Below are 13,112 nucleotides of genomic sequence, written 5' to 3'. Positions count from 1 at the left end.
ACGTGAGCGGACAGCCGGGGAGCAGCCGGGAGTATCGTTCCACTCGACTTGCTCGCACCTCCGCCCATTGATATCAGTAGGATTGTCTCGACCGTCGTGCTTCTCTGCCTCATTCAAAGTGGGTGAAACCCATTGTCTTCCATATTCCATCCAGTCAATTGTCTCTAACCCAGCTCAAGATGTACGCTGCTACCGCCCTCCGCGCCAGAATGGCCACCTCCTTCGTTGCCCGTCGTGGCTTTTCCACCACCCGCGCTCAGCTCGGTAGCCCTTACCACTACGCCGAGGGCCCTCGCTCCAACATTCCCTTCAACCCCCTGACCAAGTACTTCTTCTGGAGATACTGGGCTTTCATGGGTATGTGGCCCAATTGGTTGCTGTGATCGTTGCGAATCGGACGTCTTGCTGACTTGCTTACTCTAGTCACCGGTTTCGGTGCCCCCTTCGCCATTGCTGGTATGTTACCATTCGTCTTGCGGCAGTTTACGTTCGTCTATCTAACATATTCATTCCTACAGTCTGGCAGACCTACAAGACCCGCTAAACGCTCTCTCGTGCTGTATTTCCACATGCAATGGCATTGTTGGGCATTGGCGGCTGGTCGAAAATGTATCCTACGTTGGAAGCGCTCGGAATTTGTGTATAAAGCTAGAGAATTTATTATGCTCTGATTCAGGAAATTCCCGGGGTGAAATTCACCCCAAAAACATTTGTAGTAGGGGGACGAAGCGCGGTGTGGTGGTGGTTGTCTGATGCCTTATTAGAATATGGATGAAGTCATTGGTCGATTTTTTGTCAGTAGGAAAATTAAAATCTTTGGCTCGGCTTCTGATATGATATTGTTCGCAATTCCGTGGGCGACGCGCGTGAAGGAAAATAAAACCTACGCTTGCAAAATCTAATAATTAACTCTATGAGAGTAAATTTCCTCTAGATATTATTTTTGCATTTTTCCTTTTCCCCGTTCATTCTTTTTCCCCAGTGAAGCTTCCGTCGATTCATGGCGGCGGGGTAGAACACTACTCTTCAAAAGATGCGCAACCTCAAAATCGTGCGCCTCGCCGAGGTGCAGCTCCAGAATGAGCTTCCTTTGACAGCAACAGCTTGGGATACAGCTTCAGATGCTGTCGTTTGCACATTTGGACCTTCTGCGTCCCAGCCAGTCATAGAGCTCCGCAGAAAGCGTCATGACGCCTATTTTTCGGACCCCGTAGGGGCGGATGCATTTGAAATCATCGCATCCTGGGATGCGCCATGCCCACTGCCAGATCTGGAGTGCGACCGGGTGCTCTCCCTGCACTACTTTGCTGACAATCTCACTGCCTGTCTGGTGCTGGAAGGAGGTGACATCGTCATTGTCCGTGAAGAACCCCTTCCCGGCGAGGACAAGATTGAGATTGTGGGTACTGTTGATGTTGGTATCACAGCTGCTGCATGGTCCCCCGATGAGGAGCTCCTGGCCTTGACTACGAGAGCCAATACTTTCCTTTACATGACGAGAGAATTCGAAAACGTTGCCGAAATTACTTTCACGCAGGAGGACCTCCGCGCCTCCCAGCATGTCTCTGTGGGCTGGGGAAAGCGCGAGACCCAGTTCCAGGGTAAGCGTGCTAAGGCTCTTCGTGATCCTACTGTCCCCGAGAAGGTGGACGAGGGTAAGTTGAGCGCCAGTGATGATGGAAAGACGACCATTAGCTGGCGTGGTGATGGTGCTTACGTCGCCGTGAACAGCATCGAAGCTGGCGTTCGACGTGCGATTCGGGTTTACTCGAGAGAGGGAACCTTGGATAGCATCAGTGAGCCAGTGGATGGACTGGAAGGTGCCCTCAGCTGGAGGCCTTCTGGCAACCTTATCGCCGGTATCCAGCGCCGCGAAGATAGAATTGACGTGGTCTTCTTTGAAAGGAACGGCTTGCGCCATGGAGAATTTACTCTTCGCCTGACGGAGGAAGAACGGTCGACATGGGCTTCGAATATTCATCTGAGCTGGAACGTCGACTCAACGGTGCTTGCGGTGCAATTCCACGACAGAATTCAGTTCTGGACAACCGGCAACTACCACTACTACCTCAAGCAAGAGATTCCAATTGGAGTGAACGCCGAATATCCGTATCCGTTCTCCTTGAAATGGCATCAGGAGAAAGCTCTACGATTTATTGCTGGGGCTTCAGGTAATTTTTAAGTTGCAATATCTTCTATGGTAAATTCTCTAATCTGTTACAGGATCGATGTTGGATGTGGACTTCGTTTTCGACGTATCCCAGGGATCCACTACCAGCCCCGATGATGTTGGTGCAGTTGCTGTTATCGACGGCAGTAAGTCCCTCCACCATACATGATTGATCGAATGTATTCTGACGGGCGAAAGAAATCCTCAAATTGACTCCTCTGAGGCTGGCGGGAGTTCCTCCTCCTATGGCTCACAATGAGCTGACACTAGACTCGAACATTGTTGATGTGGCATTCAGCAAGTCGGGAACGCGGATGGCTGTTCTTATGAAGGATCGGTTTTCTATCTTCCTCTGGTCTCTTAAAACGAGACCTGTTCCGTCCCCAATCCTCGAGTCGAGTTATCCGTTGTCGGATGCGCCTGATAGCCGGCCTCGACAGATTGCCTTTGTAAACGAACATGAAGTTTACATTCTCAAGGATGATGGCCCTAACAACACTCAAATTGAACGCACTGCTTTGGAGACACGCACGACTCAGGTTGCTTATCAGGCAGCGGACTCCGAGCAAATACTCTCAATGTTCACCTCCCTCGGACACGAAGCCCTGTGGTTCTCTCACGTTAAGGCGCCTAACCAGCCGGTCACCTACTCCTATGTCTCCATGCCTTCCTCCGAGGAGTTCCAGATTCTACCTTGGCTTGCAAGCCCAACAGTTGATACATACTGGGCTAAGGCTGCACAGATTTCTGAGGACGAGGTAAGCCCTTCTCAGGACTTAGAATACTTTCATAGCTAACTTCTTGAAGCACGTTCTGGTCTCCATGACCAGGTCCGGGGCCCTGTATGCCAACAAGCGGCTCCTTGCGAAGAATTGCACTTCCTTCCTTGTAACTCAGGCCCATATCCTGTTTACAACTTCCCTTCACCTGATCAAATTTGTGCACTTGACTACAGTGGAAGGTGAGAATATCGACAATCTACCAGCCATATTAACATCAGCTAATCTATTTTTTTTTAGATATGGACATTCCTCCGGACACCCCTGAAACAGATGAACGATGCAGAAGCATTGAACGTGGCGGACGTCTAGTGACTGTGATGCCCACAACCTTTGCTGTTATCCTGCAGATGCCCCGTGGAAACCTCGAAACCATCTATCCCAGGGCTCTCGTTCTGGCCGGTATCAGAAACTTCATTGACCGCAAGAACTATCGGGCTGCATTCTTGACCTGCCGTAGTCAGATGGTGGATATGAATATCATTCACGACTATGCTCCGGAGCAGTTTATGGATAACATCCAATTGTTTGTGGATCAAGTAAAGAAGATTGATTTCATTGATGAGTTTATCTCCCGTCTTAGGTATGCAAAACACCTTGTCCTTCAAGGCATACTGGCTGATTACTTTCCAGTGAGGAAGATGTTTCCCAGACTCTCTACAAAGACACCCTGAAAACGCCCAAGGCAGACAACGCGCCGGCCGGAATTGTTGCAGCAGCACCAAACAAGGGCAGCAAAGTCAACAAAATCTGCGACGCCTTCTTGTCTACTTTGGAGAAGCGCATTGACACCAACCTGCACAACCTGATCACTGCGCATGTCTGCAAGTCGCCACCAGATCTCGAGTCCGGTCTGCAGTTGGTTGCACGCTTGAGGGGTTCGTACTCCAGACTCCCGATTTTCCTCCTCAATACTTACCTCTCCTACAGAACAATCGCCCGAACAGGCAGACGACGCAATCGAGCACATGTGCTTCTTGACGGATGCTAACCAGTTGTACGATAACGCGCTGGGGCTCTACGACCTGGAGCTCACACTGCTTGTCGCCCAGCAAGCCCAACGGGTAAGCAAGCATCTGTATCCCACCCCTCACAGCATACTAACCAACTGCACCAGGATCCCCGCGAGTACCTACCATTCCTGCGCAAGCTGCAGCAGCAACCCGAACTTCGCCGCTACTTCGAGATCGACAACTACCTGGGCCGGACATCCAAGGCGATCAAGCATCTGCACGCTCTGAACGCCCACGATGAACTTCGCGCCTACACAATCAAGCACGTCCTTTACAAAGACGCCATCGACCTCTACAAGTACCAGGCTGAGCAACTGCGCGAGATGACCCACCTCTATGCCGACTACCTCTTCGACCGGTCCAAGTACAAGGAAGCAGGCATCGGTACGTACCCAACAACCATTCCCTACCCCCAATCCTCACCCGCCAAACTAACCTTCTCCTCCTCCCATACAGCCTACGAATCCCTCGAACTCTACACCGACGCCTACAAGAGCTACCACCTCGCCCACCTCTGGCGCGAATCCCTCTACTGCGCAATGCTCGTGCCCCTCACATCCACGGAGCTAAGCGCGCACGCCACGGCCCTGATAAGCACCCTAGTCGAAGAATCCAAAGACTACACCTCAGCGGCAACCATCCACGCAGACCACCTGCACGACATCCCCGCAGCATCGCGTCTCCTCTGCCGAGCTTCCAAGTTCTCCGAAGCAACACGTCTCCTCACCCTGCACAACCAATCGGCCCTGATCCCCGAGATAGTCGACAGCGGTCTCGCCGACTCAATGGGCAACATGACCGACCTGCTCGCGGACTTCCGCTCGCAACTCAACGCCCAAGTGCCCCGGATCCGCGAACTGCGCATCCGCCGCGCCACTGACCCGCTGGCCTACTTCGGCGGCGACCCTACTCTGGGCGACGGTGCCGCGGGGGTGGATATCCCCGACAATGTGTCGTTGGCGCCTACTGACGCTTCGACATTGGCGGGCCGGTCCATGTTCACGCGGTATACGGGTAACACGGGGAAGACAGGGAAGACGAGCTCGTCGCGCCACACGTCGAAGACGCGGAGGAAGGAGGAGAGGAAGCGTGCGCGTGGTAAGAAGGGGACTGTGTATGAGGAGGAGTATCTGGTTAATAGTGTGAGACGACTGTTGGAGAGGGCAAATTCGACGGTGAGTGAGGTTGAGGCGCTGGTTGATGCGTTGTTGAGGAGGGGTATGAGGGAGCGGGCGGTGGCGGTGGAGAAGGCGATGAATGAGGTCTTGAAGCTGTGTAAGGAGAGTCGGGAGGAGGTGTTTGGGGCTTTGGTTGCTGAGGCTGTGGGTGGTGCCGATGGGGAAGGTGCTGGTGATGCTGGAGAGGGAGAGAATGGAGCTGGAGCTGCATTCGGGGAGGACGGAGTGCCTCATGCTACTGGAGGACAGAGTGTGTTCTGGGATAGTGTTACCGCTACGGCAAATGTTGGGAAGGGGAGGGAGGTGCCGGCGGTTAAGGAGATTAAGTTGTCGGCTTTGTTGAACTAAGGGGGTTCTCTCTAGGTATTATTGCATCTCATAACGTTGTTGTTCTTAGGTTTCACCAAAAAGTCATACATAGATCATTATAAAAATTCATGAAATCCGTCATGTGTTTTGGGTTATATTATTAAATGGGTATGCAAAAAGTAATGTTGAAGTGGCCCGAAAAAGAATATCTATATTATATAGAGCGATGATGACCTCTTATCGTCCGCGGTGCTAGAAGGGGTGATAGTCTGGGAAGTTGCGCAACAAATGCAAAGCATATGGGTATCTTGAGGGTTTCCGATGTGCGGGGACCCTCTCTTCGTTTAGTTGCTGGTGTTTCAATTCTCCCAGAATGCGATGAAGCCTCTAGGCAGAAAGGATGTCGCCCTTCTCACTGACAAGATGCTGATCCACCGAGATAGGACCCTCGCCAACACCGGTCAGGATCACACGGCTCACACCATCCTGGAGCGATTCCACGGTGCGGGGGTCCACCTCATCCAGGGACACGCCGGGGGTGGTAACGTCCTTCAGAGGCGTGTAGAAGGGACCTTCCCAGCCCTCCGCCTTCTCACCAAGGATAGCCTTGACGGTACCAGCAACAAGCTCGGTATCCTTCTCAAGGTAGTAGATGACAGCGTTCGGGCCCGCATCGTAGGTGTAGGCGCAGACGGTCCGGCCGACGGCGCGGTTGATGTCATGGACAAGTCTGACGGCAGCGCGAGAAACGTCGTTCATGTAGAAGATCGGAGGCCATGAGTCCAGGCAAGTGGCGTGGAAGCCGTTGGAGTCGCGCATCGTGATCTCTGCGAAGGCGGGGAAGTCACGGTTCTGAATGGCGGTCTCGATGGCAGCCATCCGCTCCGGAACAACAGTGTTCGCCCGGGTAGCAAAGAGGTTCGAAGTAGCGACGGTCGTCTGCATACCCTCAGTGCTGGGAACATCCTTCTTTGCGGCACTGACAACCAGGATGAGGGCACGCATTTCAGGCCAGTGAGACTGCGGCGCAACCTCCTCTGCCAAACTATCGCTTCCATCCTCCAGGGATCCAGCGCGCCAGGCGACATAACCACCCATCAGAGAACGGCAGGCAGAGCCAGAGCCCTGACGAGCGATGCGGCTCAGATCACGGGGCGACTGGGGCAGCTGGTAAAGGTCTGCCACGGCGCGAACAAGGGCCGCAAAGCCGGCAGCCGAACTGGCGAGACCGGCGGCGGTGGGGAAGTTGTTCTCGGAGACAATGCGGAGGGGGAAGGTGGACAGCTTGGGCAACGAGGGGTTTGCATCCTCGAGCTCACGACGGTGAGCGCGAAGGCTGGCCAGACAAGCAAGTGTACGCTTGGAGGATTGGATGTCTTGGGGCTTGCCGTTCAGGGTGAGCTCGTCCTTAGCGGGGTAAAAAGGAGCGCAGGAAGCGGTGGTGAGAGTGCGGAGGGAACGCTGCGAAAGGGTGACGGAGAGGGAAGAGTTCGTAGGAAGGTTGAGAACAGCATCGCGCTTGCCCCAGTACCTATTGAAGCACAATTAGATTCCACCAAACGTGCGTATGATCGGATACAGAGTGGGAGGCATACTTGATGACGGCGATGTTAACAGGGGCGGTGGTGGTGGCCCGGAAGACCTGACTGTCAGCGGGAGCAGCCATTGTAGGACTATTAAAACAAGCAAAATACACTTGAAGAGACTTGGAGATAAGATATGAATAGGAAGAAAGATAGAGAGAAGCGTTCAGGGGCGAAGGCTAAAGACGAGCGACGAAAAGGCGGGGGATTTCCTTGTTGGGAAAGTTTGGGGCTTTTGTTGTCGGGTTTCCGAGGCGGTGAGCGGCCAGAATTTGCCCGCCTTTCCGCCCGATCCAATAGATTTGCAATCAAACCTCATTATCCCATCCACTCCTCTCGCTCCAAGTGTCGCGGCCGAGTTTCTGTTTGTCCCTCCACCCCAATTCTCATCTAGAACAATGGGTGCCGGTGCAAGTACTCCGTCGCCCGAGCCGCCTGCGGCTGGTGTATGCCCTGTTGATCACAAAACTCGCGAGGCCTGGTTGCAGCAGCACCAAGCATCTGGCGGCGCTGCACCTCCTCACCCTCTACCCTCCGAAGACGGACAGGAATCGAAAGGCAAATCTCAGAGGCCTCTGTCAACCGACCGTGAAGTGAGCAGTATACCGCGCGCCATTGACACTACCTCCCAGCCGTCGAGTGCCGACTCGTCAAATGCGCCCGCGTCACCTTACGCTGCCACGGCCGCATCGCATGGCACCCCATCCAATGCAGAAGCTGAAACCGGTCATGACCCGAACACTGGAAACTGGATCTATCCGTCAGAACGGCAATTCTTCGAAGCTCTTGTGCGCAAGGGCAACACTCCTAGCTCTACAACCTCCGCCTCCGAACTGGCGACTACCGTCGCTTCCATCATTCCTATCCATAACGCCGTCAATGAGCGCGCCTGGCAGCAGATCTTGCAATGGGAAAGCCGGGCTCCCATGTCGGACCCCGGTAGCAAAAAATGTGGAGGCCCAAAGCTGTATGCCTTCCGCGGTTTGGGTGTCGACCCGCAGTTCCTGAGCCCCCGCGCCCGTATTAATAACCTGATGGGCTACCAGCTTCCCTTTGATCGGCACGACTGGGTTGTTGAGAGATGCGGTGGTGAAAGGATTGAATATGTCATCGATTTCTATCAAGGAAAATCGTCGGGTGCAAACAATGCTCCCGGCCTGGCTGCCAATGCTGGACCCGGCAAGCTCAGCTTCTACCTGGATGTCCGGCCGAAACTGAACACAGTGGAGGGCTGCCGCATGAGATTCAGCAAGTTTATGGGACTATAAAGCTCCCCAGTGTCTTTCTTCTTACGCTGCATCAGAGGCGAACAACGGAGTTTTGGGAACGGTTTTGGGTAAGCAACGCAGTGTACAATTCGTGTATAACAGAAGCTATGTATGATATAGAGCATGGGAAGATAGAAACGGCAAATGTAAATAGAACATCCTCGCTCCGTATGCGCCTGAGAACCCATAGCAATCGACGTAACAGAACACAACAAGCCGCCTGCAGTAGCGAAAAAAGCACAAGCACATGCGTAAACGTACATCGAGAGGATATCATCAAGATAGGGGACAGTCATGATGCGCGACATCCGGTGTCGTGGTTGCGGGGTGTGGAAGCGAGAATACAGAATTAACGCTCAAGTCTATCCCAGGGTTGCCGCCAGGACGATGATGGTAAGGATAACAGCAAGAATGACAAGCAGACAGCAGGCCTTGTTGCGCGCATTCTTCTGGTATCGGCTGGCGCTACGGAGCTCGACGTTTGCTCCACGAGTGTCATCGCCGACTCGTTCGACATTCTCACTGATAATGTCGAGCTGTCCACCTTGCTCATGAACAATGTGAGCCACGTCCCGGAACAGTTCATTGAGTTCGCCAACGCTCTGCTCAATGTTGCGGATCTCAGCCTCGCGCTCGATAATGAGGGCCTCCTGGAAGTCCACTTCATCCTGGTTTGCAAGGCGGGGCTGTTCCTCCAACAGTTGCTCTTGCTGTTGCTGCTGCTGGTGATCACCCCCGGAGCCAGGCTCCGCTTCGTCTACGGCAGTCCGAGCTGCTGCTGCAGACGCTCGTTGCTTCTCCAAGGCACGACGCTGAACGGTCTGGAACTCTTCCAAGGTAGCTTTGAATTCGGACGATAGCTTCTGTTGAGTCCATTTTTGGGAGGGCTGGTGAGAAATACGTTAGCATTGCTTGTCCGATCGCAGCGCACTGGGGTGATGTATCTGGATGTCACATACACTGACATCCTCCCATGTTTGGACCTTCTTGATCCCATCTGCGACATCTCTGAATCCCGCCCGAGTATCCTCCAGAAGCTTGTGGACTCTCTCGCGCACACGCTCGGTGTCTCGCCTCGTTCCCAGAAGGGCAATCTGATCGGACAACCGAGTGATGTTGGAGGTCAGGGTAAACAGTTGGTTGGAGAGACCCTCGGTCAAACGATGGAATTCGGGGTCATCGCGATATTGGGGATCGTCGGAGCGACGGAAAGTTGTAGGCTGCGCCTCTAGCGAGTTCAAGCGATCAAACGACATGGTGGAATGAGATGCGACAGTGGATGGATGAAGGTGGGATCATTCGGCCGATGCAACCGGCCGGCTGTCTCCCTGCTAAAGTAGTAGTACGTTATCGCTGTCAGGTGTCAATGGTTGCCTGGCTGTGTGGGTGCCATGATTCGCAGGCAGCCACTCACCTGACGCCATCGATGGCTGGTGGGGTGTCACATGACACGGCGTTTGTGGCTGGTGCGTGTTTTGATGCTTTGCCCGAAAAGCTTCACTTTATTGTCGCATCCGACGCCGACACTCCTCGAAGCTCCACTTGCCCCCCTTCGGAGCTTTCCGTCCTGACAGGCCGACCGGATACTTCAATTGTTTTTGTCACCTGATCATGCAGTGAAATTGTTTTGTCTCTTCTCTCCCTAGAGATCTCACAGTCCCTCTTCCACCTTGCACCATGGCTGCAGCACAGCCTCGCCCGTATCGGCGCATCTTGACCTCTGCGCTGCACAGACGGTTCGTTCATGCGTCGGCACTGGCGCTTTTGGTCTGCTATGTAGTGGCATTCGCTATTGGAGATAAATCGTCCTGTAGGTCTACACCAACACCGGGTAACGTCTGAAAAGTTGTGATCGCTAACCACCTGGATACCTCGATAGTCTTATGGGCTTGGTTCCCCATTGGAGGATGTGGAATTCGCACAGTCCTTCTTTTCCTATGCAGTCTCGTCGTCTTCGTCCTCCGTGTTGGTCAGATGCACATCGGTGCCAGGACAACCTCCTCCCCTTTTAGCACCTTCAAGTACCTCGTTCCCCTCGACGTTATACAGACTTTCGGGTGGTACTTGTTCTCCGCCTGGTGGTTTAGTGAAATCTACAGGTGGTCTTCTTCAAGTACTGCACACCTTGAGTTGGTGAACAGAGCTAGGTATGTTTCCTGCGACAACGAGCTTAAGCAATGTCTCGGATTTGCCTAACTAGTAATGGTAGACCTCACGAACGAGCAAGCTTGAATGAAAGAGCGATCTACCTTTATACCTATCACTTTCTCCTGGCAGTCTCGCAGTCAGTGGCGCATCTTTACTACGACTACGATCGTGTCCCTCTTCCCGTTGCCAGGAGGGTCGCTGGCTCCGCTGATGAAGATAGCCGGCTGGAGCTATCGATCTCTAAACGCCTTCAGTCAGCATTGCCGCAGCTCATCAAGGATGGGCTGAAACGGAGTATTCTGGTTTCCATTCTTTGCCCGTTCGCATACGCATTCGTCCTCCGACGCCCGGCATGGCGCACCACTTTGTTCTTTGCAAAGCTCTTCTGGGATTTCCCGAGATCTGCCGCAAGCCCTCCCGGCGTTATCCCGCCAATCTTCGGAGTTATCGTGCGCACTTTGATCTCAGGAGGCCTCCTAGTTCTCTGCTGGCAGACAGCCAACCTCTTTTTCTCCGTGTTCCTCAGCAAAGAGCCACTCAAGCGAGGCCAGCCCTTGACGGCCGAAGCCAAGGATCCCAACGGCAGCCTGCTGAATGGACTAAAAGCAAAGAAGGAAACTGTTCGCGCCTTCGCATTTTGGGAGCTGTACTTCATCAGCCAGAGATTTCCTGATCGCCGGAAAGCCATCTTCAACGACATCGATCGCGAGGAGGGGGCAGCTTGGTCGCAAATCTTGCAAGCCGCCACAGATGTGATCACGGGCGTTACCACCCGCATCAGTGAGGCCAAGAACCCATCATCCGGCCCTAAGCCCGCGCCAGTCCAGCAGTCAGAGCCCGTTCTTCACTCCCTGCCACGGTTGACAGACCCCCCTAAAGCGGACAACATCTTCGCTCCGTCTCCCAAGGCATCAACCCGCCAACAGAAAATCGGCGAAGCCTTCACCACCACCGCCAGAGCTTACGGCAACTCCCCAGACTGGACGCCTACCGCACGCGCCAGAGCCCGCGATGTCTTGGACCGCGCCTCCTCCGCCATGCTGAGCCCGGAACGCAAGCAGAAGCTGCTCGGTTCCTCCCAGGAGCTCAAGATGCTCACCGCACCATCAACCAGCAAGCCCGAGAACCTGCACCCCTTCCTCGCTCAGCTCCTCCGCTCCCCATTAGGCCGACTCTTCCGTCAAACCTACGCTCGTCGCCTCTCTGGCATTGTCCTCGGCACACCCCACGCAACCATCTGCTCCGTCATCGACGCCACCGAATCCCTCACCTGCCTTCTCATCAAGAGTCTCGCAGAGGACCAATACGGCAAGGTCCAAGCCGACGTGGCCACCGTCGTACGCCTCCTAACCGATACCATCACGACCCTCGAACCTTTTATCAACGGTGGCCTCGACGCCCATTGGACAGACGTCAACTTCCCCCCATCCAGCAACCCGGAAGCGCAAGCCGCGGCTCGCCGTGTCCCCGACGTCGACCTCGTCCTGGACACAATGAAAGCATCCCTCAAGGACCTCCTATCCTCCTTCGGTCCTTACTTCAAGAACCTCGGTCTTGGACCCAAGGACTTACGACTGGCCAAGGAAGCCGCCGGTGTCGTGGAAGAGGATCCCTTTATCTAAGGGTAGTGCGCGTGGGCGCAAGCATGTAGTGTATGTATTGCTTGGGGGTTCTGATTCGGGAGTTGGAGTGTGTCCTTGCTTGTTTAATTAACCATTTTTTATCACATCACATCACCCATTCAACTCCAAACAGAGTCACATCTGTTCCCTGTTGTATGGTATGGTCTACCTAACTGACCCCATCCATCTATTGCGCCACGATCACGTGCTACAATGGATGAAGTCAGTTAGCTTTGACTGTCACTTTCTTCATTCTCGTTACCTTTCGATGTTATCGTTGCTGTTGTTCCTTGCGGCTGGTATTCCTTTCATAATGCCCCCTCCCCTTTCCCTTGGAAAAGTTACGACCTAGACTCTGTGGGTTTTGGCTATGCATTGCTCTGGCGTTTTAGTGGGCAGGCAGTCAGTGAGTGTGTAACTGACTGTATGTATGTATTATTTTTACTTGTTTACTTGATTTAGTGAATGAGAGGGTTCAGAGTTCATTTACTACTACTTATTGACATGAATTTCCCGTGGTGCAAAGGTCTTCTTCAATGGCTATTACTCGGGTCAGTAATCAGTATGTAGATGAGGAGTGTCTATCCGTCCATAGATGGGATTTTAGTTCTTTCTTAGTTCTACTTAGGTATATACATATACCTAGCACTTAGCTAGGTTCAGAGACGTTCTAACATGGACATACATATTCCAAGACAACAAGACAGGTAGGTAGACGGGCGCGTATTCGAAGCAATCCCAGCTGGCCCAATCACCATCGCCGTACAATGCTTGCAGGTGTGGGTGAGGTTAAAAGAAGAAAAGAAAAAGTGACAAAGGGAAGAAGCAAGAAATCAAGCAGGCCATTAATGCAAACCCAAACTCACGATCAGCCGCCCCGCCAAGAATCATCCGTCCAGGACTCCGAGTTTTGTTATCGCCAAAGAAACAGATTTGAATAAAGCAAGATGTTTCCGTCATGTCACATCAATACCACTGTGCCCCGAGATCCGTTTTAAAGATTCCCCCCTTTTTCCGGTGAAATTTTGATACCCAGATTCCC

At 53.3% G+C, this 13,112-nt stretch overlaps 6 protein-coding genes across 6 annotated transcripts; 4 read left to right on the top strand and 2 right to left on the bottom strand.

The window, feature by feature from the left end:
- Window positions 1-179: 179 nt before the first annotated feature.
- Window positions 180-544, top strand: AtWU_02677 (cytochrome c oxidase VIIc family protein; the record flags this gene model as incomplete). The annotated part of the gene is made up of 3 exons (XM_035497790.1): window positions 180-357; window positions 424-456; window positions 519-544. 3 exons carry the CDS (start codon window positions 180-182, stop codon window positions 542-544), a joined length of 237 nt encoding a protein of 78 aa, XP_035353683.1.
- Window positions 545-1,033: 489 nt separating this feature from the next.
- AtWU_02676 (Elongator subunit IKI3) lies at window positions 1,034-5,488 on the top strand (the record flags this gene model as incomplete). The annotated part of the gene is made up of 9 exons (XM_035497789.1): window positions 1,034-2,171; window positions 2,224-2,316; window positions 2,369-2,928; window positions 2,978-3,131; window positions 3,190-3,532; window positions 3,583-3,827; window positions 3,880-4,013; window positions 4,067-4,346; window positions 4,419-5,488. 9 exons carry the CDS (start codon window positions 1,034-1,036, stop codon window positions 5,486-5,488), a joined length of 4,017 nt encoding a protein of 1,338 aa, XP_035353682.1.
- Window positions 5,489-5,836: 348 nt separating this feature from the next.
- Window positions 5,837-7,115, bottom strand: mvd1 (diphosphomevalonate decarboxylase MVD1; the record flags this gene model as incomplete). The annotated part of the gene is made up of 2 exons (XM_035497788.1): window positions 5,837-6,980; window positions 7,045-7,115. The coding sequence occupies 2 exons, from the start codon at window positions 7,113-7,115 to the stop codon at window positions 5,837-5,839; spliced, it is 1,215 nt and encodes a 404-aa protein (XP_035353681.1).
- Window positions 7,116-7,430: 315 nt separating this feature from the next.
- On the top strand, window positions 7,431-8,300 carry AtWU_02674 (cytochrome c1 heme lyase CYT2; the record flags this gene model as incomplete). The annotated part of the gene is made up of 1 exon (XM_035497787.1): window positions 7,431-8,300. The coding sequence occupies one exon, from the start codon at window positions 7,431-7,433 to the stop codon at window positions 8,298-8,300; it is 870 nt and encodes a 289-aa protein (XP_035353680.1).
- Window positions 8,301-8,662: 362 nt separating this feature from the next.
- Window positions 8,663-9,556, bottom strand: AtWU_02673 (SNAP receptor PEP12; the record flags this gene model as incomplete). The annotated part of the gene is made up of 2 exons (XM_035497786.1): window positions 8,663-9,187; window positions 9,260-9,556. 2 exons carry the CDS (start codon window positions 9,554-9,556, stop codon window positions 8,663-8,665), a joined length of 822 nt encoding a protein of 273 aa, XP_035353679.1.
- A 421-nt stretch (window positions 9,557-9,977) lies between these two features.
- On the top strand, window positions 9,978-12,070 carry AtWU_02672 (nucleoporin NDC1; the record flags this gene model as incomplete). Its single annotated transcript, XM_035497785.1, has 3 exons — window positions 9,978-10,110; window positions 10,180-10,447; window positions 10,510-12,070. The coding sequence occupies 3 exons, from the start codon at window positions 9,978-9,980 to the stop codon at window positions 12,068-12,070; spliced, it is 1,962 nt and encodes a 653-aa protein (XP_035353678.1).
- Window positions 12,071-13,112: the final 1,042 nt, after the last annotated feature.

Source organism: Aspergillus tubingensis (assembly GCF_013340325.1).
Source record: "Aspergillus tubingensis WU-2223L DNA, scaffold_4, whole genome shotgun sequence".
In the NCBI taxonomy this organism is placed as follows: Eukaryota; Fungi; Ascomycota; class Eurotiomycetes; order Eurotiales; family Aspergillaceae; genus Aspergillus; species Aspergillus tubingensis.
Note: the sequence above shows the minus strand (reverse complement) of the source record. Positions and strands in the feature narration are given on the sequence as shown.